This window comes from Neofelis nebulosa, chromosome 8, assembly GCF_028018385.1.
Source record: "Neofelis nebulosa isolate mNeoNeb1 chromosome 8, mNeoNeb1.pri, whole genome shotgun sequence".
Taxonomy (NCBI): Eukaryota; Metazoa; Chordata; class Mammalia; order Carnivora; family Felidae; genus Neofelis; species Neofelis nebulosa.
The window spans coordinates 65,726,408-65,753,275 of NC_080789.1; the positions used below are offsets into that span (position 1 = coordinate 65,726,408).

General features: G+C 46.7%; 1 protein-coding gene across 2 annotated transcripts in view; it reads left to right on the forward strand.

Annotated features, from left to right (window-relative positions):
• The window catches only part of FAIM2 (Fas apoptotic inhibitory molecule 2), a 33,825-nt gene extending 23,632 nt beyond the window's left edge, over positions 1-10,193 (forward strand). For both annotated transcript variants that reach the window (XM_058742848.1, XM_058742849.1), the window contains one exon: positions 6,616-10,193. In XM_058742848.1, the coding sequence (XP_058598831.1) occupies positions 6,616-6,765 (150 nt within the window). In that variant the 3' untranslated portion in view covers positions 6,766-10,193. The remainder of the gene's footprint in view (positions 1-6,615) is intronic.
• The last annotated feature ends 16,675 nt before the right edge of the window (positions 10,194-26,868 follow it).

Below are 26,868 nucleotides of genomic sequence, written 5' to 3' on the forward strand. Positions count from 1 at the left end.
GAGGCTCTTTCGCCTCAGTTTTTTACGTGAGCCGGAAAGATCTAGTGAGAACCTTCTCTGTTCTGCTACCCACCACTAAAACAGCCCTGACACCTCACCTGCGGCCTCATCTGAACCCTCCGAAGTTGAGCGCTCTCCTCTGAGGGCAGCAGCAGGGAGCGTGGATTGACGGGTAATTGCTCCTTCAGGGGGAAAGTGCACTAGGTGTCCCCCTCCCAGGACCCACCTCGGTTTCACTTCCTGAGGCAGTCCTCCTCAGGAACCCATGCCCTGCCCAAACCAAGCCCTTCAAACCAATACCTTAACCTGGAGACAGTTTAAGGAGGGAGTCCTTAAACTGGAGGGAGTCCTCCTCCCAGCTCCACCCCCCCACCACCAGGGGTGGGGGACTGAGGGAGGGGCGGTTCAGAGTCCCTGTAAGGAGCTGGGCAGAGGAGTGTCTAACTGGCATGCTGGGGCAGGGAGGGCAGGAGTCACTGCTCTCAGATGCAGAGCAGAACCAGGAAGAGGTGCTATGAGAAGGGCCAGGGGAGCCCTCCAGGTGGCCACATGCACCGCACCCAAATGACTTTCAGGATCTAGCTCATCCTCTTACCACTGTGACCTTGGGCAGGTTACTTGACTCCTCTGTGCCTCACCTGCTTCGTCTTTAAAATGGGCCTAATATGAACTATTCCACAAAGTCGTGGTCGTAATTAAATAATACATGAAAGGAAAAAAGAAAACAGCCTGGCACTTGGAACTTGATAGTTTCTCAACTACCATGGTAACTTTTACCCTTATCGTAAATGTTAACCTTGTAACTCAGAGCACCAAATTTTGGAGCAGAGTACTTGGGTTCAAATCCATGCTCTGCCGTATTCTAGCTGTGTGAACTGATAAAATCGTATAACCTCCCTGTGCTTCCGTTTCCTTATCTCTAAAATGCAGGTAATGATAGTACCCAACATGTAGGTTGTTGAAAGTGAATTAACATATGCAAAGCACTTAACAAAGTGACTGGTGCATCATTAGTAACCGATGATATTACCCGTTAGTGATAGTCAGTTGCAAGATTTGAACCCAGGTCTGTGTGACTCCCCAATCTATGTTCTTTTTTTTTTAATGTTTATTTATTTTTGAGAGAGAGAGAGAGAGAGAGAGAGAGAGAGGGAGAATGAGTGGGGGGGGGGCGCGCAGAGAGAGAGGGAGACACAGAATCTGAAGCAGGCTCCAGGCTCTGAGCTGTCAGCACAGAGCCCGACGCGGGGCTCGAACCCACGAACCATGAGATCATGACCTGAGCCAAAGTTGGATGTTTAACCAACTGAGCCACCCAGGTGCCCCTCCCCAGTCCATGTTCTTAAGCACCGTATTACATTCATGCCCTACCTCAGAGGACCACACATGGGCTCTTCCACATACTTCCATACACTGCTCCCCTTTTATCCTGGGGTAGGCCTTCTGGCTCACACACCTGCCAGATCCTGTTCCTTCAGTGGCTGCCTAGAGGTGCTCCCGAAGATGTAAGATTTAAACTTTTGACACTCAGGTCAGTGAAGACAAGAGAAATAACTTCTGTTGGTACCAAGCCACAAATGGACCCAGGTCTCCACTCAGTGCCTCTCCTCTGCTCCCCTACTCCCTCACCCTGTCCTGCATCCCAGCCTTTAAAGGCATAGGGCTTGAGGCTGGCATCCTCTTCCTGCAGAATCCTCGAAGTCCAGGCTCACCCTCTAGCCCAGAAAGTGGTGGCAGGGCCAGATGGGTCCAGTGCTCCCTGTAGCCCCCCAGGAAGCCTCAGCTAGCCTTGAGTTCTGTGCTTCTCTTTCCACCTCTTCCAGCCTTCTACACACACACACACACACACACACACACACACACACACATACACACACACACACACACACACACACACACACACCGGATCCCAGAGCAGTGTCACATGCTGGAAGGAGAATGGGATTTGAGGTCAGAAGATCTGAGCTGTCCTCTTGGCTGTGTGAGGTGGGCAAGTCCCTCACACTCTTTGTGCCCCAGATTCCTCAGAAGGTTCAGCAACTTTTTTGTATGTTACTGTAATCTTTCTTTTAAAAATTTCTTATTAGGGGCGCCTGGGTGGCTCAGTAGTTTGAGCGTCCGACTCCTGATTTCGGCTCAGGTCATGATCCCAGGACTGTGGGATCGAGCCCTGTGTCGGGCTCCCATGCTGAGCAGGGAACCTGCTTGAAACTCTCTCTCTCCTTCTGCCCCTCTTCCCCTGCTCATGCTTTCTCTTTCCCTAAAAATAGAAAATGAAATAAAAATAAAACTTTTTAATTAAATAAAATATGAAGACATTTGTTCACATATTTCAGTTTTTAAAATCTTACAGTATGTAGATAAAGCAAATGCTATTTGCATGTCCTTCACTGCCTTGCCCAGTGGTAAGTGCTGCGATCAGTTGTCTCCTTCTGGACCTTTCTACATGCATTTTATAGGTATTTGCTATATAGGCTTGTATGACATATAGTTTTGTGAGTTTTTGGGTTGTTGTTATTACAGAAAGGGGATCGTATGAGGCAGATTTTTGTGCAGCTTGTTCTTTTCTAATAATAGCGTATATCAGAGATGTTTCTGCCTTGGTGCTGCTGCCCGTAGTTTATTTAACCATTCCCTAGTTGAGAGTTTAGGGTTTCCAGTATTTCACTGTTAGAACCGGCGCTGCTGTAAATGGCCTTGGGCGTGCTGTTTTGCACACTCATGCTGGCATTTCTGTAGGATGGACATGGTCCACAAGCTATTTTTTTAATGCTGACTCAACACATTGTAAGGCCAGCGTTTTGCATCCGGTGCCTGTTTGTTGCTGGCTCTGAGCTGGCCTCTCCATGGCGTGGCTCCCCCAGCCTCACCTCTGGGAGGAGAGGACAAGAGACATAAGTCCAGGTCCTGGACACAGCAGGGTCAGGCCAAGTGTGTGGCCAGGGGGCCCAGCCAACAGGGTGAGCCAGGAAAGTTTGCCTTTGGCTCCTCTGCCCTCTGTGCATGCCCCCTCCCCCTGCAAGCCCACTCTGCCTGCTTCTCTATCAGAGTAGGAGACAGATGGTCACTACCTTGCCCAGCGTCCCAGAGCTAGTGAAGAGCGGAGTTGAGGCTGCAATCCAGGTCAGGCGGACTTCCAAGCCCGTGCTCATAATCACCCTCATCTCTCCACCTTTGAGGGGGTCATGCCTTGATGTCCCCCGGCACGGAAGAAAAATGACCATCAGCAAGCCACTCACTGGCTCTGAGACTCCTTTCCTTGTATGTAAAATAGTGATAGTAATTCCCACCTCCCAGGGCATATTGGGCTACAGAAATGAGATAAAGGATTAGTGTGTGAAAGGGCAACTCAGATGTAAATTAATAGCCTCCTAGACCCACTCCTGCCTCTTGCCCCTAACCCATGCTCCTCCTCCCACATGCTCCTCCTCTTGTGTTCAGCTGGCCACCAACTCTAGGAAGTACCCGTGTCCTTTCAGATGTCAGCGGTCAAATCAGCTGAGATCTTAGCTGCCAGATGTTAACTATAACCAAGATATCCACTCGCAACCAAAACGTTAGTTAACGATGCTTACCAACACCCAAGATTATCGGGCTACTTGCCCCTGTAATGAATGCAAGCTCATAATGTAATCTCTGATAATTTGCTTTCATTAGACTGTCAATTCTCTGAAGGCAAGCTCCTTGGAACATAGTAGGTGCTCAATAAATATTGGTGGGACTAAATGAGGGAAAGCCTGCAGCTGACTCGCAGGCATGAAGTTGCAGCGACAGGTGCAATGGTATTGGAATCTGGGGCAGGCTATCCCAGAGAGCACCACGTAGATAAGCATCCGTGGCTATAGGCCAAGGGCAGGGGCGGAAATCACTTCATTCCTCTTCCTTCCAAGAGCAAAGCCTGCTGGCTGCTGTAGGAGGCCTCCTGGGTGGGTGCTCCATGGAGGAGCCACCCCCAGACCTGGTTGGGTCCGAGCCTTCTAGGTTGAGAGAGTCAATTTCATTAGCTCACCCAGGGGTGACCAGGCTCTGAGAAATCAACCAAGCAAGCCACTGATTGATAAGCCAGATCAGCAATTTATTAACTTATGCTGGCAGCATGACTGCTAAGCAGCCTGTAGCATTCAAGTCGGTCCCTCTCCTTGCGCGTTCTCTCTTTAGAGGGCAAATTTATGTGAGAATCCGAATCCTATTCAGAAGGAGCCGAGTAGAACGAAGTGACAGGATACGAAAGAACAATAAGCGTTGAGGCCACATACATCTACTTACCCTCAAAACCATGCCATAGTGTGGTCATTATTACTGTCCCACTTGGTAGAGGAGGACACTGAGGTCAAGTGGGTGATGGTTACTGAGGGGTGGAACCGGCACTCAAACCCGAGCGGTCCGACTCCAGTCCTGCGTTCTCATGCACCGTTCCCTCAACGCTGCTGAACTCAGGGAGCCTGACGTGCCTGGCACAACCCCCCTCAGCCCTGGCTGTGGCTCTCCGCGTTCCTTCTGTCAAGGCTGCGTAGCGTCCCCTAGTAACATTTCCGCCTCCTGGATGAGCTGTTGGAGACACCTGGCTCTCAGCAGCAGCATACACGTGTTCTCAAAGGGGCACCCCTCCTTCTGCATGTAACAACTATAAAGCCACATTAATAGCTCACGTCCATTAAGTTCGTACCACGTGTCAGGCACCTTGCCAGCCACTTGGTGTGCATTATCTTATTCTCACGGCCTCAGGAGGCAAGCACACTCATCTCCCTTTTACAGACCTGGGCTCAGGGAGGCTGCCTTGCCCAGGGTCCCAGAGCTAGTGAGGAGCAGAGTTGAGGCTGCAGTCCAGGTCGGTCAGACTTCCAAGCCCGTGCTCATAATCAACCTCCCCCTTCCCACCTTTGAGGGGGTCATGCCTTGATGTCCCCCCATGCTGGAGCTGTTCCATATTGGAGCCTCTGGCCCTTGAGCTCTAGTCCCTTTCTCTCTGTCCCTTTGCCCCACTGCTTCTGCCACACCGAATTCCTCACTTTTCATACCATGGCCCGCGCCTCCCCATGCCTTCTCTGTGTAGCAAACTCCTACTCATCCTTTGAGGCCCAGGCAAAATGTCACCTCTCCTGTGCTACCTTCCTCCTGCTCAAGCAGCCCTAATAATGGAATTTACCAAGGTTTCTTTTTTTTTTTTTTTAATGTTTATGAATTTAGTTAGAGAGTAAGGGGGGGGGGTGCAGAGAGAGAGAGAGAGAGCATCTCTGTACTGACAGCACAGAGACGGATGCGGGGCTCGATCCCACAAGCCATGAGATTATGACCTGTGCTGAAATCAAGAGTCTGACGCTCAACTGACTGAGCCACCCCAGGTGGCCTCTGAGTTTTGCTGCAAGCGTCTGGAAGTGTTCCCCCCTAAGCGGTGAGCCCGGAAGGCAGACATGGTGTCTCTGCCAGCAAATCACTTGCACCAACTCTTGCCCTACACGTATTTATTGCCTAATGAACGTTCCAGAGGACCCAAGGAACACAGGTCTTCCACACACAAGTTACGGAAGAGCCGGGCACAGCCTGGTTAACAAGAATGTGAATGCATTTTAAGAATCCCAATCCCGGGTCGACCAGTGGCTCATAACCTTTGGGTCGCTAGTGGAACTTTTTGGCTTCATTCTCCCAGAAAACTACACCATGCCTGGGAAGTGTCATATGCCATTTCTTGCGGCTGTTCTGCTTCCTATTCTTGGACCCCAGAGAATAGCTAAGTGGGAGGAGTAGGATTCAGTGTCGACAGTAGGAAGGTCTGGTAAGGGGGCAGCAGGGTGGCAGAGAGGAGCTGCCTCTAAGGGAATAACTGTTCCTGGTCCATGAGGCCAAGAAGGTGCCCTGGGGAGAAAGTGTTTCCTGGCAGGAAACACATTAACCCCTGGTGCTGCCCATGAACAGTGGAACACAATGGCTAAGCGTGGGGGCCCTGGTGCCGGCCTGCTCAGGTTCAAATCCTCGCTTTGCTACTTCCCAGCTATGTAACCTCAGGTGAGAACTTAATATCTTTGGGCCTCGATTTCCTCTGGGAATAATCCCTACTCGAGGAACGTTATTAGGACTAAGTGGGCTAATTTCTGCAAAACACAGAAGAAGTACCTGTTTTCTCCTCACTGTTACATGAAACATTCACTCATCTTCTAAGGGCAGGGCTCTGAAGCAATGGTGAGAGGACTAGGCCTCAGCTTGAAGGTCCCCTCCCTCAGGAAGCCTTCCCAAGCTCACTGTCAAACTCACATGGGTCAGGTTCCTTATTACCGGCCACCCCCCTGTGGCACTTCGCATTTCTCTTTGGTTACACTCATACTAATAACTAGTTCCCCTCTAGACTCTAAGCTCTATGAGGTCGGGGATCTTGTCTGTCTTGTTCTTTACTATTTCCCCGTGCTTGGCACATAGTAGGTACTTGGGAAACAGGTGTTAATTAGAGATGGAAGGTGTTGGGAAAGTTCCAGATTCGGGCTGTTCCAGGAGGGTCACTGAGTGGCCAAACCGTATATGATGGTAACAAAATCGGAGAGGGCCTGGGTGGGGACACTGGGCCCCCTTGGTCAGTGTCAGAGTGATGGACTTTCTGACTTCTCTCTTTCCCCCTTCCCTCAGTTCCTGGCATTTGACACCCAGTTGCTGATGGGTAACCGACGCCACTCACTGAGCCCTGAGGAGTATATTTTTGGAGCCCTCAACATTTACCTAGACATCATCTACATCTTCACCTTCTTCCTGCAGCTTTTTGGCACCAACCGGGAATGAGGAGCCCTTCCTTCCTTCCTTCCTTCAAAGAATGTCCCCTTGCTGGTCCTCTGACCCTCCCTGTGCTCCTGCAAACCCAGATATAAAACTAGCTGCCAGCCCATCCTGTGGCCTCCCCTCAGCCCAACACTCACACCCTCGCCCTCTGCAGCTTGTACCCAACCACCAGGGGCCCCGTGGAACTGAGGTCACACCATCCCCTGTGCTGCCCCTTCCCCCCAGTTACATCTCCCAAAGTGCACAGTCAAGGCTGGAGGCTCCCCTGGGTTTGAGGACCCACAGAACGAGTGGGAGGAGCCCGACAGGATTCCAGATGTGGGAAAGGGACCCCAGGAAGCCTGGCTGAGGCCTGCACCCCACCAGAGTTCCTCCTAAGACTGCCACAGCTGTGTGACCTTGGGGCACACTGTCCTGTGTCCAATCCACTCCTCCCTTCTTTCCTTCCAGATCAGGCACTGACCCTTGTAAGGAAGGGGGTGGGAGGACAGCTGGGCAATGAGGCGAGGCTGCTCTGCAGGGTGGGGGGCTGTGGGGGGGACCAAATGGTTGTCCCAGACTGCCAGTCCTCTCTGAGCTTTGGGACCAGCAGCTTGTTCTCGGCACTTGAGCCCTGGGGCCAAGGGCAATGGGAGAGGGACGGGATACCAGCGCCATCTGCACTTGCCTTGGTTTAGCTTCCTGGGCCATGATGGAGCACTGTTGGGGCAGGAGGTGGGGACAGGGGGCTCCGCTCCTAAGTGGGGACCTACCTGTCCTGGGGCTGTAAGGGAGGTGGGAGTCGGCAGCCTGCCGAGAGGCGTGGGCTCTGTAGTAGCACCCATTCACCCAGACCTTCGTCTCCCTGGGGGTGTTTGAGGTTGGCGGGACTGAGACCCATATTCCCACATCCTCTTCTCTTGATCCCCTGGGCTGCCCCCGACCCCACGCCTGAGGCTGAGTGGAGTGCTTGGGCCCTAGAGGATCGGATGTTCCTGGAGAGGGAGGGTTATTCTAGCTGCTGAACAAGCCCCCGTGGGAGGGAATCCTGCCCTGCCCCACGGCCTTTGTGCGCTTCTTATTTCCTAAACTCTCCCCCATCTGCTGCCAGGCCTCCTGAGGCCTCAGCTGGCAGTGCCCCCATGTCCCTCCCCCTGGCTTCTCCGGCCATTCAGCCCGGAGTCCTAAGCCCGCTCCATTCCTTATCTCCTTATCTCTCCAGTCTGGAAGCTGTTCAGCTGATGCTAACAGCCAGGGCCAGTCCCCCCAGCTGGTCCCATGTGATGAAGTCGGGTCTCCTTATCAGCCTCCAGGCGGCTGAGATCTCCGGCAGGGTGTGCGTCAGTCACCCGGCCCCCTGCAGGCCCTGCTGGGGAGGGGACCAGGGGGCCACACCTGGGGGAAGTGTGTAGCCGGCACCCAGCAGCGGACTCTGGGCCAGTGGAAAGTTACTGGGTGGAGTCAGGGAGGCTCAGATACCTGCACCTTCCCTTGGCCTCTCCCTCCAGGGCTCGCCTCTCTCCCCTGTGCTGGGGGCTCTGTTTGCTCTTGGAGGGAGTGACTAGGTATGTTACCTGTCTGTTTTGACTCTTCCCTCTCCACCCTTCCTGTTGCCAGCTTCCAAAACACACAGCAGAAGCATTTGAAATTTTGTTCCACCTTGGGTATTTGAGGACAGAGGGAACCAAGAACCGATGGTGGTGTTGGTGGATGAGACAAAGGCAACTGGGAGCATGGCTGGGATGCCTACTCTGTGCTGGTCTAAGTCAGTCCGTGAAAACAATCCTATAAAGGGAGTAGCCTGCATATACCGACTGCAGAGGGGAAAGCTGAGGCGATTGCGAGGACTGGTAACGAGTCCAAGGTCATACAGCTGACAGACAAGGTTGGGGCTGGAATGAGACTGGGCAGTCAGGCCCTGACAGCTCTGGAGATTTGTTGGCCTCAGTGCCACCCCTGGCCTCCCCCTCCCTCCACTACCACCACCAAATTTTGTACTTTGTAGTTGCCACCTTCTGGGCACAAGATGGGAAACCGGAATCTGGTTTCTGATTCGCGGCCTCACTGCCGATGGGCTCATGGTATTAAGCTGTGATTAGTTTCGTATCAGCAAGATGGAAGACCATGGCCAGAGAGGTGCCAGAACACTTACTTGCACTGACTTCCTTATGCAGTTGCTACCTTTCTTCACTTCCTCTCCTGAGCTCTGGTCCTAGCTCCAGAGGCGTCACTCCCCCACTCCTTGGCTGCTATTCTCAGCCTGGGCCTTGGTCATGTTTCCCAGAATCCTCCTGTCCAAGTCCTCCTCTTCCTGGGACAGTTTTTGCAGAAATAGGATTGAGAAGCTTATCCAAGGCTGGGCTCCAAAAGCTTGGGGGAGGAGGTAAGCCCTCAGCAACAAACAACATGACTGGGCAACTTGGCATTCTCAAAGCAGCGTGTGCTGTCCAGTCTCCCGCTCTGGGTCCTGGGAGGGATCCGGGACACAATGAGCTGGCAGCAGAGTCAGGGCTCGGTGCCCTCGTCCCCGCTGCATCAAGGCCGGAAGGAGCCCCAAGAACACCTGGATGGTCCTTGGAAGGAGGAAGGGGGTGGGGGAAGGTGTTACAGGAATGTGGGATTAGGAGAAACCTGAGCTGACCAGGTGTCACAAGCTGCAGAGAGGAGAGACCGCTGGCCCCATACATTTTTGGCAGGGGTGGGGCTGGGCCCAGGAAGGGGTAGTTGGATTTTACAGAGCTGGAGGCAGCCAGGAATCTGACCATCTGTGATGAGGTCGGGGGAAGACAGATCAAGAGATCCTCTCCTGGGATTGTAGCTGGGCGCCTGGGAGGCACAGGGAATTCCCCGGACTCCTGCCCCAATTCCCAGGTGCATGTGTGGCTCCTGTGTTGCCCGTGGAAGCCCAGGAATCTCAGGGGAGTCAAGATCCAACAGATACCCGTATGCTAAAAGGCTCTGCCTCTCGCTCCCTCAGCCTCCAAGGGACAAGTCCAGGAGCTATCAGCTCGCCCGGTGGGGGGGGGGGGGGGGGGGGGGGCTGGATTTCACACAAGCCCTTTGCTGCCCCTCGGTGGCCGCCTGAGGAAAAGCAGGGTCTGGTTCTGCAGGGAAGAAGCAGAAGGGCTGTGTGGCCTGAGGTTTCAGGCAGGATTTGGTTTTCACTCTCGGCTCTTCTCAGACCTCTCTCCTCATCGGCCTCCGACTGATCCCTTTAGTCCAAGCATCGTCACATCTCTGGGACACTGTTCGCCTGTCTGCTGGAAACCACCCTGCACCACCCGGCAGCCAGAGCTTTCTCCCAAGTGACTGAGGGCAGACATACCGCCAGACACAGTCCTTTTGGCCTCAGCTCCTCCAAGTTTCCCAGGGTCCGCGCCTGTTCCCTTCCCTGGCCTCACCTTCCTGGTCCGTGACTGACAGGAGATAAGAATAAAATTATGACACCTGAACCATTTCCTTGGCCTGCCTTTTGCTTGTCGCCTCAGATGGCCGGGGAGTCTGTGTGTGAGGTTTAACTCAGATTCAATGTGAAAAGTTCACACCAGAGCTGTTTCTCCCAGCATAGCTAAGTGTGAATTAAATCTCCACATTTATCTTGATGTGGAAAAAGAAACACTGATCTTCCTGTCCGTATATACCCTTTGCAGAGGCTCTTGGGATCCCTGGACCTGTCACAGCCCTACCAGAGGTGCCTCCAGATAGGGAAACTTCCAGGGAAGCCTTTGTGCATCGTTCTGTTAGAAGATCCTTCCTTATTTTGACCCAAAATCTGTTCCTCTAGAAGGAGGGCCTATGTTGTAGCTGGAAGGATCCCCAGGAGCAGTAGCTTTAAGAGTCACCCCTCCTGTGGAGCCTTTCTCAGTCCTTCCCCCAGGTACCCTCACTCACCCCTCCTAGGAGCCCCCCTGCCCTGTACCACCCTGGTTACATTTTAGTCGCTCTTTCTATCTCCTTCTATGACACTTGAGCTCCTTGAAGGCATGAACTGTGTCTTGTTCACCCTTGAATCCACAGGACTTACGGCAAATAGTCTCAATAATGCCTTTTGGATGAACGGAGGGATGAATGAATCTGCGCCAACCCGTTGGTTTTACTGAGGAGGAAACTAAGGAGCAGAAGGTGCAGTGATTTGTCCAAGTTTATACACGAGTTAGTGACTGCGAGTGGGACCAGAAGGCACATGGGGTGGAGATTACATTGCCGAGTTCCTTCAGGGAACTTGGGGCCGAGGGTGCCGTGTGGGAGGGGGACACACCACACTGAAGCAGTGGGAGACAGTCTCCTCCTCTGTGACAAGGTTTTGGTATAAATTCAGCTCTAGCAGGGAAACGAGCAGGGCAACATTGAGGGGACCCTGAAGAGAGAATGAACAACACGTATTAAGCACCCGCTGTGTACTAAGCACCTCCATAGACAACAAAGATAGGAGAGGGAGAAAACAGTGTTGCAGAACAGAAGACGTAGACGACAGCTCCTGACTACTCAGCTGATGGTCCCAAGTAAATGCTCTTTACAGCATCCCTGGCAGGGAAGCAGGTGCTGAGATGTGGAACAGTGAGGGGAGTGAGGTTCTGAGTCAGGGTCTAGAGTGTATGAAAGGCTGAGCCTTGCAGACTGGTGGAAAGGGAGGGAGGGCCGGCTACATAGGCGGGATCGGCAACACGGGGCTCCCTCAGCTCTTTCAGCTTCCAGCCAGCCCTTCAGCCCCACTGGGTCTGTCTTCGGCCCACTCATTCTTCTTCCTTCGTTTCCTAGGGCTGCAGTAACAGATGACCACAAACTGGTCGCTGAAAACAACAGAAGTGAGTTATCCTCACACAGTTGTGGAGGCTAGAAGCCTGAAATCAAGGGATCAGTAGGGTTGGTTCCTTTTGGAGGCCCTGGGGGAGAACACATTGCATGCCTCTCTTCTAGCTTCAGGCGACTCCTAGCAATCATTTCCGTGGCTTGTGGCTGCCCTCCCATCTCCACCTTTGTCTTCACATGACCTTTGCTCCTATGTCTCTGTGTCTTGAATCTCCCTCTCCTTTCTCTTATAAAGCTACCTGTCTTGGATTTAGGGCCCACCCTACATTCAGGATGATGATCTCTTCTCAAGGTCTTGAATTACGGCTACAAAGACCCTATTTCCGAAAAAGGTCACTTTCCCAGGTACCAGGGTGTTAGAACTTGGACATCTCTGCTTGGATATCACTATACAATCCACTATACCATCCGCTCCCTTCTGGCAGCTACTGTCTCAAGCGGTGGCCTTCAAGCACATCCGTCACCCACACCCCCTGGGGATGGTCCTCGCACCAAGGCTCTTCGTTCACATTCCCAGGCTCCTAAGTTAGGCTAGAGAAATGACAGAGCTGAGCTGACCTGGTCCACTTCACATATGTCATCTGCTTTCACTCAAGCCTGGCTACTCCCAGCAAACTTATGTTTGCCCTCTTGCTGATTACACACACACACACACACACACACACACACACACACACCTACCTACACCCAGACACTCATACACACAAAGATCCCTTCTGCCCAGCCTACTAACCCCAAACCTTCTCCAAGATCTCTGGTTTCTTTTCTGGGAAAACTTTGCCAAAAGAAGTGAGCCTTATCCTGTCCCTCCAGAGCTCTATGCCTCTTTATTGGCTCCTTTTTCTCCATGCTAAGGAGGCCAGATGCTCTAGCCAAGAGACCCAGCTGGTCCAGTCTTCCAGCCATGCCCATCAAGTGGCACCCATGTGAGCGAAGAAGCCATTTTGGAAGTAGATCCCCTAACTTTGGCTATTTCAGCCCCCAGCCATTTGAGTTTTCCAAGCTGAGGCCCAAGACATCACGGAGCATAGACAAACCATCCTCTGTATGCCTCATCCCAATTCCTAATTCACATAAACCACGAGCATAATAGTTAATGCCACTAAGTTCAAAGTAGTTTGCTCTGCAGCAACACAGTTTGGTTGCTGGAAGGGAGACGCTGCCATAGGAAAACTTAAAACATCTGCCATTTCTTGGGCATTCCAGGTAATAGGAGACACCAGCCAGACCTCAATGAGTCTGTTAGGGAAGGCTAGATGGGCTTCAAGGAGAAGGAGACTGCAGGTGAAAGTTCAAGGGAAAGTTGAGAAAAATGTACTTGGAAGCTGGAGGAACAAAGACCCTTGTGTCATGGTAGAAACTTCCGCAAGACTTTTAGCTGCACTAACTTGAAAAATAGAAAAATACCTGACGAACTGATGTCGCTAGCTAAAAAGATTTCCAGGCGGAATGTTGAAAGTGTCAACTGTCTTATTTTGGCTTCGTATCATAAGAAACAGATAGTGAGAGGAGAGCTAGGGAAGAAATTGTTCTGTTTTTGAGCAGAATTTGGAGGAGGTATAAAAAGGCCATGACAGTCTTTCAAGCTAGCTAAGAATTCTCAAAATAATAAAGGGCCCCATGGCAAAGATCAAACCCAGGACACTGTCAGGAAAACACAGTCTCCTGGAGAAGACGAGGCCGGAAGTATGATTGTAAGGTCCTCTTAAACCCTCAGAGGGGCGCCTCGGTGGCTCCGTGGGTCAAGCATTTGAGTCTTGATTTCAGCTCAGGTCACCATTTCACGGCCAAGGGATCGAGCCCCGCCTTGGGCTCTGCACTGCACATGGAGCCTGCTTGAGATCCTCTCTCCCTATCTCTCTGCCCCCACCCCCTGCTCACATATACACTCCCTCTCTTGAAGTAAATACATTTAATTTTTTAAAAAAGCCCTCAGAAAGATCTAAAACGGTGCCTCCATGGAATCTTTCAAACAGAAGTACTCCTAGAGTCTTCAAGGCATTCGTTGCACAGCCGCTCTGCTTCTAAAGATCTTGAAGAGACTCCCTCGGCAGCCTCACTGGGGGCCCAAGACAGGGGAGGCCTGGTCTCAGAGACTAATGAGTGCAAGTTGTCTGATGAACTGAACTCCAGTGAGATTCATAGCAAAAAGACAGAATGTATAAGACTTGTATTGGTTGAAGCACCACCAGCTCAGCCTGCAAAGGAAAGAAATAATACAAATTGAGAAGCAGCCTTTGGACTCTTGGACTTCTAAGGGCAGGAAGCAAGCTGAGAAAACTACTCAGCTGTAATATGGGCTATTTCCTATAGAAAAGAAAGTGACTCCAAAGGCAAAACCAGGAGGCCAGAGGGTAGAGTTAAGAGCCACAGGTGATCATTGCCAGGGAGCAATACTGGGCCCTAGTCAAGGAACTGGTAACAGGTAGCCAGCTGGAGTTCAGAATTGCTATAACCAATGTCTGCGGTGGACCTCACCCTTCTCCCTTTTGAGCCAGAGCCTCTATTGTAGTTGTCCTACGCCTGTCCAGCTCCTGTACGTTGTGTGTGTGTGTGTGTGTGTGTGTGTAGGTGGGTGGGGGTAAATAGCTTGTCTTTAGTTCAGATTAAGAACAGCCTTACCTAAGGAACCAAATGTGAGGAGCTTCACATGCACATAGACTTGATTTAGATGTGATTCTGGACCTCAAATCTAAGCCTGATATTGTAGTGGGAAGAAACTTTTGGGGGCCTCGGGAGGGACATGAGGCCAGAGGGTAGAACAGAGCAGTTTAAAACAATGACCACAGTTCTTTGACCAATGGAATGTGATGGAAGTGCTCTTGTGTGAGTTCCGTGAGTTTCCTGGCCAGCAGCTGTGGCAGAAGTCCTGGTTGAGCCCGATGGGACCTCCTTGGTTCAGAAGCTCTTCACTGGACCAGTCCCTATGGCACTGGGATGGAATGTGCTGAGTGACCGGACTTGGATCATATATTCATCCCTGAGCTGCACTCACTGATGGGGATAGGGAATATGAGGGATATTTTCCCAAAGGATAATCGGAGTGTGGCTCCCAGAGAATACTGAATGCCAATCGGCCAAAAACAGCACATGTCTATCACCTTAAGACAGAGAGTCTGGGGGCGCCTGGGTGGCTCAGTCGGTTGAGCGGCCGACTTCGGCTCAGGTCATGATCTCGCGGTCCGTGAGTTCGAGCCCCGCGTCGGGCTCTGTGCTGACAGCTCGGAGCCTGGAGCCTGTTTCAGATTCTGTGTCTCCCTCTCTCTGACCCTCCCCTGTTCATGCTCTGTCTCTCCCTGTCTCAAAAATAAATAAAATGTTGGGGCGCCTGGGTGGCTCAGTCGGTTAAGCGTCCGACTTCAGCTCAGGTCACGATCTCGCGGTCCGTGAGTTCGAGCCCCGCGTCGGGCTCTGGGCTGATGGCTCAGAGCCTGGAGCCTGCTTCCGATTCTGTGTCTCCCCCTCTCTCTCTGACCCTCCCCCGTTCATGCTCTGTCTCTCTCTGTCTCAAAAATAAATAAACTTAAAAAAAAAATTTTTTTAAAAATAAAAATAAAAAATAAATAAATAAATAAATAAAACGTTAAAAAAATTTAAAAAAAAAAGACAGAGAGTCTGTCCTTAGGGAACTCAGCATAGTGGTATGGAGGTGACAGGAAAGTGACTGTAATGTGGTAGATGCCACGCTAGCATAGTTAGATGAAGAGTTAGAAAAGTCTTCTTGGAGAACTTTGAGCTGGATCCTAAAGGATGAGTCCATTTTATTCAAGCAGGCAAGAGAAAAGAGGGCCTTTCAGACAAAAGATATAGCTTGGACAAGGGCCTGGTGTGTGTGTGTGTGTGTGTGTGTGTGTGTGTGTTTGAAGGGCCCAATAACTGACATTGTGTGCCTCGTCTAGCATGATGTATTATCAAGGACGCATTCTACTTATGTAATTTCTACCAAAAAACTCAAAGCCTGAATCTGATACACGAGGAAACGCTAGACAAAACCAAGTCAAGGGATATTCCACAAACTAACTAGCTTGTATTCCTTACAAATGTTCTGCAATGAACAAGTGATAAAGAGCACACTTAACATGATGAGCCCTGAGTAATATATAGAATTGCTGAATCACTGTACCATCTACCTGGTACTGGTATAACACTGTTAACTATACTGGAATTAAAATGTTTAATTTAATACAAAAGAGATCTAAAATTTTTTTTTTTTTTTGAAAGAGTGAATCTTTTTTTTTTTTTTTTCCAACGTTTTTTATTTATTTTTGGGACAGAGAGAGACAGAGCATGAACAGGGGAGGGGCAGAGAGAGAGGGAGACACAGAATCGGAAACAGGCTCCAGGCTCTGAGCCATCAGCCCAGAGCCCGACGCGGGGCTCGAACTCACGGACCGCGAGATCGTGACCTGGCTGAAGTCGGACGCTTAACCAACTGCGCCACCCAGGCGCCCCTAAAATTTTTTTAAATGTTCTGAAATGTAGGCTTTCGGTGTTATCTCCAAAAGAGTCTATAGCACCATTGAAGCTCAGTGAGTAACACATAAAACGTTAATTTGCTTAATATTGATCAAATATACAGATACACACATATATTTTATGTATGCTTACGAAGAAGAAAAAAATCTAGGTGGATATACGTTAAAATGTTCATTGTGGTCATCTCCAGGTGATGAATAAGACTTCGGGTCTTTTCTGGTGGCTTATCTAGATTTACCAATTTTTCTGTATTGAAAAATTACATAACTCAGATAATAAAATATACTATAGGGGTGCCTAGGTGGCTAAGTCGGTTATGTGTTGGACTTCGGCTCAGGTCACGATCTCACAGTTTGTGAGTTCAAGCCCTGCTTTGAGTAAGCACGAGCCCAATTGCTCTCTCTCTCCCTCTCTCTCTCCCTCTTTCCCCTTTGTGGGATTCTCTCTCCCTCTCCCTTTCTCTCTGTCCCTCATTCACTCGCACCCTCTCTCTCAAAAAAAATACATTTATACTATAAAGAAAAATTCAAAGAATAAATAGAGAACAAAGAGGGAAGGATGATAGGAAAGAAGGAAAGGAGGAAGGGAAGGCAGATGGAAAGGAAATTGGCAGTGTGACAGTGACAAAGTATCACCTACTTGGTGCATGAGGTATCCTTTCCCGAGTCTTACTTTGTTCGTCCTCTCGGTACAACTGTACATTGTTGAGAACCTATTCCTTCTTTATAAACCAAGCATTCATTCAGTTAGGTGACATTTATTTAGCTGCCAGCACCATGCAGTTGGGGACGCAAAGACAGGACATGGTCACTTCCTTCAGTAAGTTCCAAGTAACTGAAAAAAACTGCAATGTTGTATGATAAAGGCAGTAACAGACTCATTTAGGTAGAGGGAGGGAAATACTCTTTCTGAAGAAGAGCGTGTGGTGCTGTCGCACAAAAGAGGACACACATGAGCTGAGTCTCAGAAAAGTAGGAATTGCCGGGGTACGGGGGGGTAGATGCCAGGCATAGGGAACAGCATGTGCAAGGACATGGAGCTCCCACCCAGCCTATTCAGGGACTATTAGTGGTTCAGCGTGGCTGGAATAGAGATGTTAGAATGGGGAGGGGAGTGGGCGGAGGAGATGAAGCTGGAGAAACAGACCAGTGTTTAGAGGACCTTGTGGATCATCTTTGCCTCTCAAGGCCTCTCCGTGGGCCAGCAGCCTTGGCATTACTTGGGAGCCTGTCAGAAGTCCAGACCCCAGACCTCCTGAATCAGGATCTGCATTTTAACAAGAGGTTCAGGTGAGTCATGTGCATATTCATGTTTCAGAAGCCCTTTGGACTTCATCCTGTAGATACCAGGGAGCCTGACAGATCTGTCTTCCCTTCATGTCCTTAGTAAGGGAAAGGGTGGGGTTCTTCATCTTCTCTTCCGGGTTTCTTCACCAGCTCCTCTGCCTCCGCTAACCCCAGAACATTCCAGGCCTCCACCCCACTGTTCCCTTCACAGACCTTGCCTCAGCCACATTATCCTCAACACGCCTCACAAAATTCTTGAATGTAGGGAATCCCTTGGGTTTAAAAGATGTAAATGGAAAGGGTAGGATTCTATGATTCTATGGAAGGATACTTTGCGTAGTAGGGTGACCTTATGAAACTCATTATGCCCAGGCAGTGGTACATGCTGAAAATGTAAGTAGGTTCAAATAACATTCAGAAAAATTTACAGACGCTAAGTCCGTAGTGAATTCAGAAGGGGAACTGAGGATGCTTGGAGACATCATTCCTAACCTTTTCTTAGTAATAAGCTGTGTTGGGGGGTTTTCTTTTCTGACTATAAAATTAATATGTGTGCATTATTGAAAGCATGGGAAATACATTAGTTTGAAGAAGAAAATAAAATGGCAGTCAGAGGGAAAAACAAACTGGGAGAGAGATGGAAATCAAGGGCATGAATGTGTGCGCAGACACACACACACACACACACACACACACACACTTCTCTTCCACCCACTCCCTGGCTTCTTCTGATTTGGTTGTCAATAATTGTGAATTAATCAATATTCAACGTTTACCTTATTAAGGCTATAAACCCCGTCGACACTGAACTATGTAGTATACGGTGATTACTTTTCCTTTCTTGCACCATGTTTTGCTTTTCTGGAGGTTAATCGGTTATTGTGGTTAATTGTCCATTTGCTTAATTTCTTACGTCCTTATTAATAACTTATCTTTACTACTTACGTGGGTAAATATCCTCTCAATATGTCCAAATATATTAGATGTTCTATCAGTTTTATCTTGTTGACACCGTATTATCTTTCCAAATCTTCTGACTTCTCTGACCTGCACTGGTTACTCCGAATATCTGTTGTTCAGCTGTTACACAGGAATCCTCGGGCCTCCCCATTCTGGGGAATACCCTTCACCACTCTCCTCTATTAGAAACTGTATTCTAGGGGCGCCTGGGTGGCTCAGTCAGTTAAGCGGCCGACTTCGGCTCAGGTCATGATCTCGCGGTCTGTGAGTTCGAGCCCCGCGTCGGGCTCTGTGCTGGCAGCTCAGAGCCTGGAGCCTGTTTCAGATTCTGTGTCTCCCTCTCTCTGACCCTCCCCCATTCATGCTCTGTCTCTCTCTGTCTCAAAAATAAATAAATGTTGAAAAAAAAATTAAAAAAAAAAAAGAAACATGCATTCTAGATTCCATGGATTTCTTGGTTCTTACCTCATTTTGCTGGAAAACCTTTCCCAACGGCTTCCTGAGGAAGAGTTGATGGGAAAACAGGTTTTTGGCTTCTCGCATGTCTGGAAGTATCTTCATTTTGTGTTCACACTTAATTAATCATTTGGCTGTGTATCAAATGAAAGATTGGAAATAAATTTTCTTCAGAATTTTCAAAACATTGTTTCATTGCCTTCTAGCTGCCAGTGTTGCTGTTGAGAAATCCACTATTATGATTCTTGAACCCTTCCATGAAATCTTCCTAAGAACATGTAGGGTTTCCTCTTTTTCCTCAATGTTCTCAAAATTTACCATGTTGTATCATGATGGGGAACTGTCTTTATCCATTATACTTCACACCTGATCAGCCCTTCAGCTCTGGGAAATTTTCTTGAATTAGTTCTTTGATAGTTCTTTAATAAATTGATGGTTCCGTTCTCTCTGCTTTGTCTTTCTGGAACTCCTATTATTCGGATATCAGACCTTTGGGGCTGGACTCTATTTTTTGTCTTCTATTTTCTATTCCTGCCTTCTTTGCTCTACTCTGTGGAAGACTGTCTCAATGTCATCTTCTAACTGTTCTATAGAGTGTTTCATTTCTGCTATTATATTTTTAATTCCCAAGACTTCTTTTTGTTCTTTAAATGTTCTTTTCACCCAATATTTTATTATGAAAGTTTCCAAACATATAGAAAAGTTGGAAGAATTTTATGGTAAATATCCATTTAACCACCACCTAGATTCTTTTTATAGCTTGTTTCATGCATGCACTATCTCTCTTATTTCTTAGAGGATGTTAATATTTAATATGAATATTTCATGATTTTTTATGCTTTCTTCTCCCTGCATAGTCTTTGCTCCTCTGTTTCTAGGCTGTTTGGACTCTTTCATATTAGAGACTTGCTTCAAATGTCTGATGAGCCAGGGTCACCCATCCTATTTTAAGAATAGTCCCCCCGATGGGATGTAGTAGGAAGAGTACATCCTCATCTAGGTAGTTTTCCTGCTCAAAACCAAATCTGAATCTGATTAAGACTCTAGAGCTCACCAACAATTCATATAGAATACAAAGTTCAAGAAACTTACTAAATGATTTCTACAATTCAGAATATCGGAAACTCTATAGGAGAATATATCTAATTTCTTCAACAAATAAGCTGTTAGGCTAAAGAAACAAAACCAAAAACACGCACACAAAAGAGGGAGTCACTACAGATTGAAAGTCATATCAATCAAATGCCAGGTGTGGACCAACTGTAAAAATAGATATATTTATGAAACAATCAGGAAAATCTTATCACTTACTAAATACATTTGATATTAAGAAATTATTACCTTTTCCTTTTTTAAATATTTTTAATGTTTATTTATTTTTGAGAGAGAGATAGAGTCAAGCAGGGGAGGGGCAGAGAGAGATGGAGATATAGAATCGAAAGTAGGCGCCAGGCTCTGAGCTGTCAGCACAGAGCCCGATGCAGGGCTTGAACCCATGAACCGTGAGATCGTGACCGGAGCCAAAGTCAGACACTTAACCGACTGAGCCCCCCAGACGCCCCAAGAAATTATTATTAAATTGTTGTAGGTAATATGTGGCTGTATTAAAAAAAAAAAGTCCTTACCTTTAGAAAGATCTGTGTATTTACAGGTAAAATATGACATCTAGGATTTGCTTCAAGACTTAGAGTGGAGGCACAGTGGGTAGAGGTATGCAAGAAAGAAGATTGGCTCTCTGTTAGTAATTGTTGGAGCTGAGTAGCAGGTTCATGGAGATTATTATACCATTCTCTCTACTTGCACATATGTATGAAATTTTCCATTCAAAAAAATGAGTGGGGCATTAGGAAGCTGATCATAAACTCTGAGCTGGGGAGGGGCTTGTCTCTATGGGCTTCACTGGCTGGTGTTCTGGCTGGGCCATTTCCCTAGAGAACTCCTCCAAGAAGCCTCTTCAACCCTCCCAGTCAAAGGGTACAATCCTGGATGTCAGTTATCTAGAAAGTGATAGGTCAGGAAATCTGAGGTTTTCAACATTCAATGTATACATGTTTACTTAAGCTTGCCATAGGCTTATCCTTGCCACCAGTGGGCTGGTGTTCCCTAGACCAGAGATCCTCTGTTTTACCTTTTCCGCTTTCTTCTGGGATTCGTGAGAAGCAGTCAGATGCCTGCATTGGGTGGTTATGAGAGTGGGGGTATAACTGCTTCTTACATCGATTCTCTAGTAATTCCTCTTATTTAAAAAAAAAAACTTTTTATTTTGAAATAATTATATGTGCACGGAAAGTCCCAAGATGGTTCAGTGAGGTCCCATATTTCCCTTAAAAGAAACCCTGTATCCATTAACAGTCAGTCCTTACTCTTCCTTTCCACACATCGCTGCCCCATTCCTAAGTAACCATTAACTATTTTCTGATTCTAGAATTTTGCCTATTCTGGACATTTTATATATGGTATCATATAATATGTGGTCTTTTGCAACTGGCTTCTTTCACTTAGCATAGTTTCGAAGGTCATCCATATTTTATTAGTACTTCATCTTTTTTATTGCCAAATAATATAAATATACCACATTATAACATATTGTATTTAGCCATTCATCAGTTGAAGGACATAGGGGTTGTTTCTACTTTGGGGCTACTATTAATAATGCAGCTGAACATTTGTGTATAAACTTTGGTGTAGACACGTATTTTCATTTACCTTGGATATACACTAGGAGTGTAATTTCTGGGTCATAGCATACTCTACATCTAACTTTTTGAGGAACAGCCAACTATTCTCCATATACAATGTACCATTTTAGATTCTCACCAGCAATGTCTGAAGGTTCTAATTTCTCCACATTCTCATCAATATTTGTTATTATTATCTGCCTTTTTCATTTAATTTTTTTAATTTTTTAATGTTTATTTATTTTCGAGAGAGAGAGAAAACGAGAGAGCGGGGGAAGAACAGAGAGAGAGAGAGACAGACGGAATCCAAAGCAGGCTCCAGGCTCTAAGCTGTCAGCACAGAGCCCTACACGGGGTTCAAACTCACAGACTATGAGATCATGACCTGAGCTGAAGTCAGATACTTAACTGACTGAGCCACCCAGGCACCCCTGTCTTTTTCATTTTAAACATTCTAGTGGGTGTATGCTTAGGAGTTTTTGTTGTTTGTTTGTTTTGTTTGTTGTTTTTTATCTTTATTTAATTTTTAAAGATATGTTTTTTTTTATTTTTAAGCAATCTCTACACCAAACTTGGGGCTCAAACTGACAACCCCAAGATCAAGAGTTGCATGTTCTACCTACTGAGCCAGTCAGGTACTTTTGTTTGTTGTTTTTTAAAAGGAATCTGCCAAACTATTTTGGCTATGCCATTTGTCATTCTCAACAACAACATATGAGAATCCAAAATTTCTCTGCATTCAAGCATTTGAAGATGTCAGTGTGTTTTTTTATTCTCATTGTTCTAATAGGTGTATATGTATCGTGGTCTTAGTTTGCATTTCCCTAGAGGCTAGTAATGTTTAACATCTTTTCATGTGTTTATTTGCCACTGGTATATCCTCTTCAGTGAAATGTTTCCAGATCTTTTACATATTTTCTAGTTAGATTGTTTGGGTTTTTTTTTTTTACCATAGGATTCTAAGAGGTCTTTACATATTTTATTTTTTTTAATGTTTATTTATATTTGAGAGAGAGAGCATGGGCAGGGGACGAGTAGAGAGAGAGGGAGACAGAGGATCTGAAGCAGGCTCCTCGCTGTCAGTGCAGAGCCTGATGAGGGGCTCAAATCCACCAACTATGAGATCATGACCTTAGCCGATTGGATGCTTGACGGATTGAGCCACACAGGGACCCACAGAGTTGTTTACATCTTTCTGATACAAATCTTTTGTTAGATGTATAGTTTACTAGTGTCTTTTCCCTATTTGTAGCTTGTCTTTTTACCCTGTTAACCAGCTTTTTCACAAAGTAAAAGTGATTAAGTCCAATTAGCTTTGATTAAATCCAATTCATTGATTTTCTTCTTTTATAGCTCATGCATTTGGTGTCATATATAAGAATTCTTCATCAAGCCCTTGGTCCTAAAGACACTCTCCTATATTTTCTTCAGAAAATTGTATAGTTCTACACATTACATTTAAGTCTATTATCCTTATTAATTTTTGTATATGGTGTTTAGGTTGGAATTCTTTTTTTCTTTTGTTTTTTGCCTACTGATATCTAATTGTTCGAGCATCATTTATTGAAAGGAATAATTCTTCTGTTTTTGAGACACATCTACTCGCCATGTATCAGAAGTGTTTTTGCCATCGATTCCTGAAATTTTAGGGGACTCCATAGCATGAATTGTGGTTCTTCCTGACTTTCTTTTCCTAATGCCTTAGGAGTGAGCTCTCCCGGTTAGCTCAATCAGTTACATTTGCGATCCACTTTCCAGTGTCCCACATTTTGTTGCTATTGTGCTTTCTCCAATTTTCTTTGTCCTTGAAGGTTTGTGAATTTACTATCATTTTAATGAGGTTTTAGGGGCACCTGGGTGGCTCAGTCGGTTAAACGTCCAACTCTGGCTCAGGTCATGATCTCATTGTTCCTGCGTTGCTGACAGCTCAGAGCCCGGAGCCTGCTTCGGGTTCTTTGTCTCCCTCTCTCTCTGCCCCTCCCCCACTCATGCTCGGTCTCTCTCTCAAAAATAAATAAACATTAACAAACAAAATTTTTTTCGATAGAAATAAATAAATAAACAACCCAATGAGCCAACTAATGTACAAAAACCCAGCAGCAATCTTCTGGTCAGTATTCCACAAATATTCACTCCCTTCCTCCTCACTCATTCTTCCTGGACAGAGATCAGTTAGTTTTATCCCAAATTCACGTTTTCTTTATTTTTTCTTGGGCACATTGCTATATTCTGCATCTCTCTTGCATCCATGTGGGCCATGGACCTGAGTTCTGGCCAATAGAATGTATGTGGGAGTAAAGAATACCTCTTCTGGATCTGGCTCCTAAATTATCCCTTGAGATTGTCCAGTGTCTCTCCTCAGCTGCCAGATATGGAGGACTCACTGGAGGACTCTGAAGCCCCAGGGAAAGGTGGACCTTCTAGATGGGTCCATGAAGTCTCTGAGAAGCAGAGAGCCCTTCCCTCATTGCCCACTGACCCACAATGGACTGTGACAACGAGGAAGAAATAAACTTTTATTATGGTACGGCACTGAGATTTGGGGGCTTTTTATTATTGTATTTAGTGTGCCCTGACTAATTTGGCTCCACCTTTGGAGAAACTGCCTTTACCACCTGGATCTCTGTTTCCTTATCTGAAAATGAAGGGTTCAGAATAGGAGTTCTCTTTGTTGCCTTTCAGCTATAACATTCCATTTATAAATTGCATGGTTATAATTTTCAAGTGGTTTAAAATTCTGCAAGGACTAATTATAGAATTTCTCAACTATAATAAAGAGTAAGTTCTCCAGGGATGCCTGGGTGACTCAGTCGGCTGAGTGTCCAACTCAGCTCAGGTCATGATCTCACAGTACATGAGTTCGAGCCCCACACCGTGCTCTCTGCTGTCAGTGTGGAGCCCACTTCGAATCCCCTGTCTCCCTCTTTCTCTACCCCTCCCCTACTCTCTCTCTCTCTCAAAAATAAATAAACATTAAAAAAAAAAAAAAAAAAGGATAAGTTCTCCATTTACAGATGCAGTGTGTTCCGAAAGTCCAGGCAAGAGTCCCTTGCTGGGGTATTGTTTCTGTAAGGAAATAGATTCAATATTTAAAAATATACACAGATTCCTACTTAACTCTCAGCTCTGAGGCCCTATGACCCCCAAATGGAGGCAGTGAGTGAGGTGGAACAGCAGGGACTGAGCAGAGCCTCTAGGGCATGATTTGAGAGGGAAAGAATGGGAGGGTAGGATGGGCTAGACCATGGGCCAAGATATCAGCGGCACAAGGTTCCTTGGGAAGCTGTAGAAATCATTATACATGTCAACTGTCCCTTCCTGGGATATTTCCAATTCTGTATATATACCTCTTCGTTTTAGATTTTCTTGGGTACATGTTCCGTGCAGAGCAGAGATTAATTTTCCACGGAGCTAATGAAGCTCAGGTTTTAGGGTCCTCCTCCACATGTAGAACATAGCTAAGGCCCTAGAAATATGTTTACAAGGTCATTTGTTGTTGAATTTTTACCTGCTGCCCAGATGAAGGAAGAGTTCCAGAAGTCTCTTATCCACCCATGTGCTGACTCACATGATGTTATGACCTGTGGATGCAAGGCCAGAGTTCAAATCAATATCTAAACGTGTCCTACATTTAGCACCCGGCACCAGAAGTGTGCAGGAGTAGAGGAAAATAAAGCTTAGAAGATGTATGAAGCCAGAAGCTAGTCTGAAGAAAATTCTCCCGATTGTCAGCTGTGCAAAAATATAAGCAGAGGATTCTGTCCATGTTGACATCCAGTCAAAACAAGTTTTGTCCTGTTGGCAATATCCTCAATAACACAGTATATCATTAAGTGTACCATACATTCTTTTCTTTTTTGATGGGAACTGTTCAAAATACAATTCCTCAGAATTCCTAGCTTTACATATTTTTGATGACACAAATGACTAATATCAATGCAGAAAAAGAAAAACTCATAATACACCAATTATAATGAGGTTTTCAAAGGCAAATCAACTAGTAAATGTAGTCAATTTGAAGAGTATATCTAAGATTAGTCCCTGTACAGGAAAAATTTTTAAAGCTGACAAACACCACAAATATCACAAAAAAACCTCCCATAATAATTTGATGAATTAAATGCCAGCCACGCTTGAATATTACTTTTTTCTTACATTTTTGGGTGTATATGTTTTGGTTGCTTCTTCATATGGCAAGGATTTAATAATACCATTTTTTAGAGAGGACAAGAAACATAATTCAGTCTTTTTTTTTAGCATCGCAGATCAAATTTGCCTTATTATTTGATCGTTTAGAAAAGTCTGTTTCGGGGGCGCCTGGGTGGCTCAATCGGGTAAGCTTCCGACTTTGGCTCAGGTCATAATCTCACCGTTCGAGCTCCATGTGGGGCTCTGTGCTGACAGCTCAGAGTCTGGAGCCTGCTTCAGATTCTGTCTCCCTCTCTCTCTGCCCCTCTCCCTCTTGCAGTCTGTCTCTGTCTCTGCCTGTCTGTCTCTCTCAAATATAAATAAACACTTAAAAATTAAAAAAAAATCTCTTTCCAATTCACAATTTGTTATTGGCAATGTCATGTAAATGTCTGTTATCAAACTGGGGGAAAACCTTAAACAAGTTTCTTTCACGTAGGAACTAAAATTCCAGAGCCTTTAAAAATGTGTAATTTGATGTGATTTCTCATTGTAAATAAATATTCACTTTTACATCTGTCTTTATATTTATAATTTTTTTTTCTTTAAAGCATCCCCACTCCCACAATTGTGTATGCATTGGGCTCCACAAACCCCGGCCAACTGCAGTTGCACATGCTCTTAGGTATCACTATAGCTATTTGAGGTGTTCAGGCTGGTGAAAAGGCCCCAAACCCAGGAGCTGAGTATTGTCGGGTCATCTGGGTCATTCAAATATGACAAATGGGCACAGGGTCAAAAAGTCACCAGTAAGTCAAACTAAAATGCCTCTTTATGGGCTCATCTCTGAGATATTTTAGGTCCCCAGTAACATTACCAGACCCACCCCTATCTTGCTTCTCAAGGATCCCAGAATTAGGAGGGGCATGCCATTCACCGTCTAGTCCTGGCCCCTATTTTTTTTGCTGGCGAAGAGTGTTTCAAAAACTCAAAAACATACCAATGTCATTAATGAAATTAAACACTTAAATACTGGCAAAAATTCATACTGTGTGTGTCTTTTTAAGATTGATTGATTGATTGATTGATTGATAGCATGAATAGGGGAGGGGGTAGAGGGGGAGAGACAGAGAATCCCAAGCAGGTTCCACACCCAGCTTGCAGCCCAACACGGGGCTCAGTCCAGCGACCCCTGGGATCATGACCTGAGGCGAAATCAAGAGTCAGATGCTCAGCCATGTGAGCCACCCAGGAGCCCCTATGCTGTGTTTAAATACGCAAACAAAAAGGTGTTTACAAAAGCAAGGTGATTTCCAGCTGCTTGAAAATGAAGG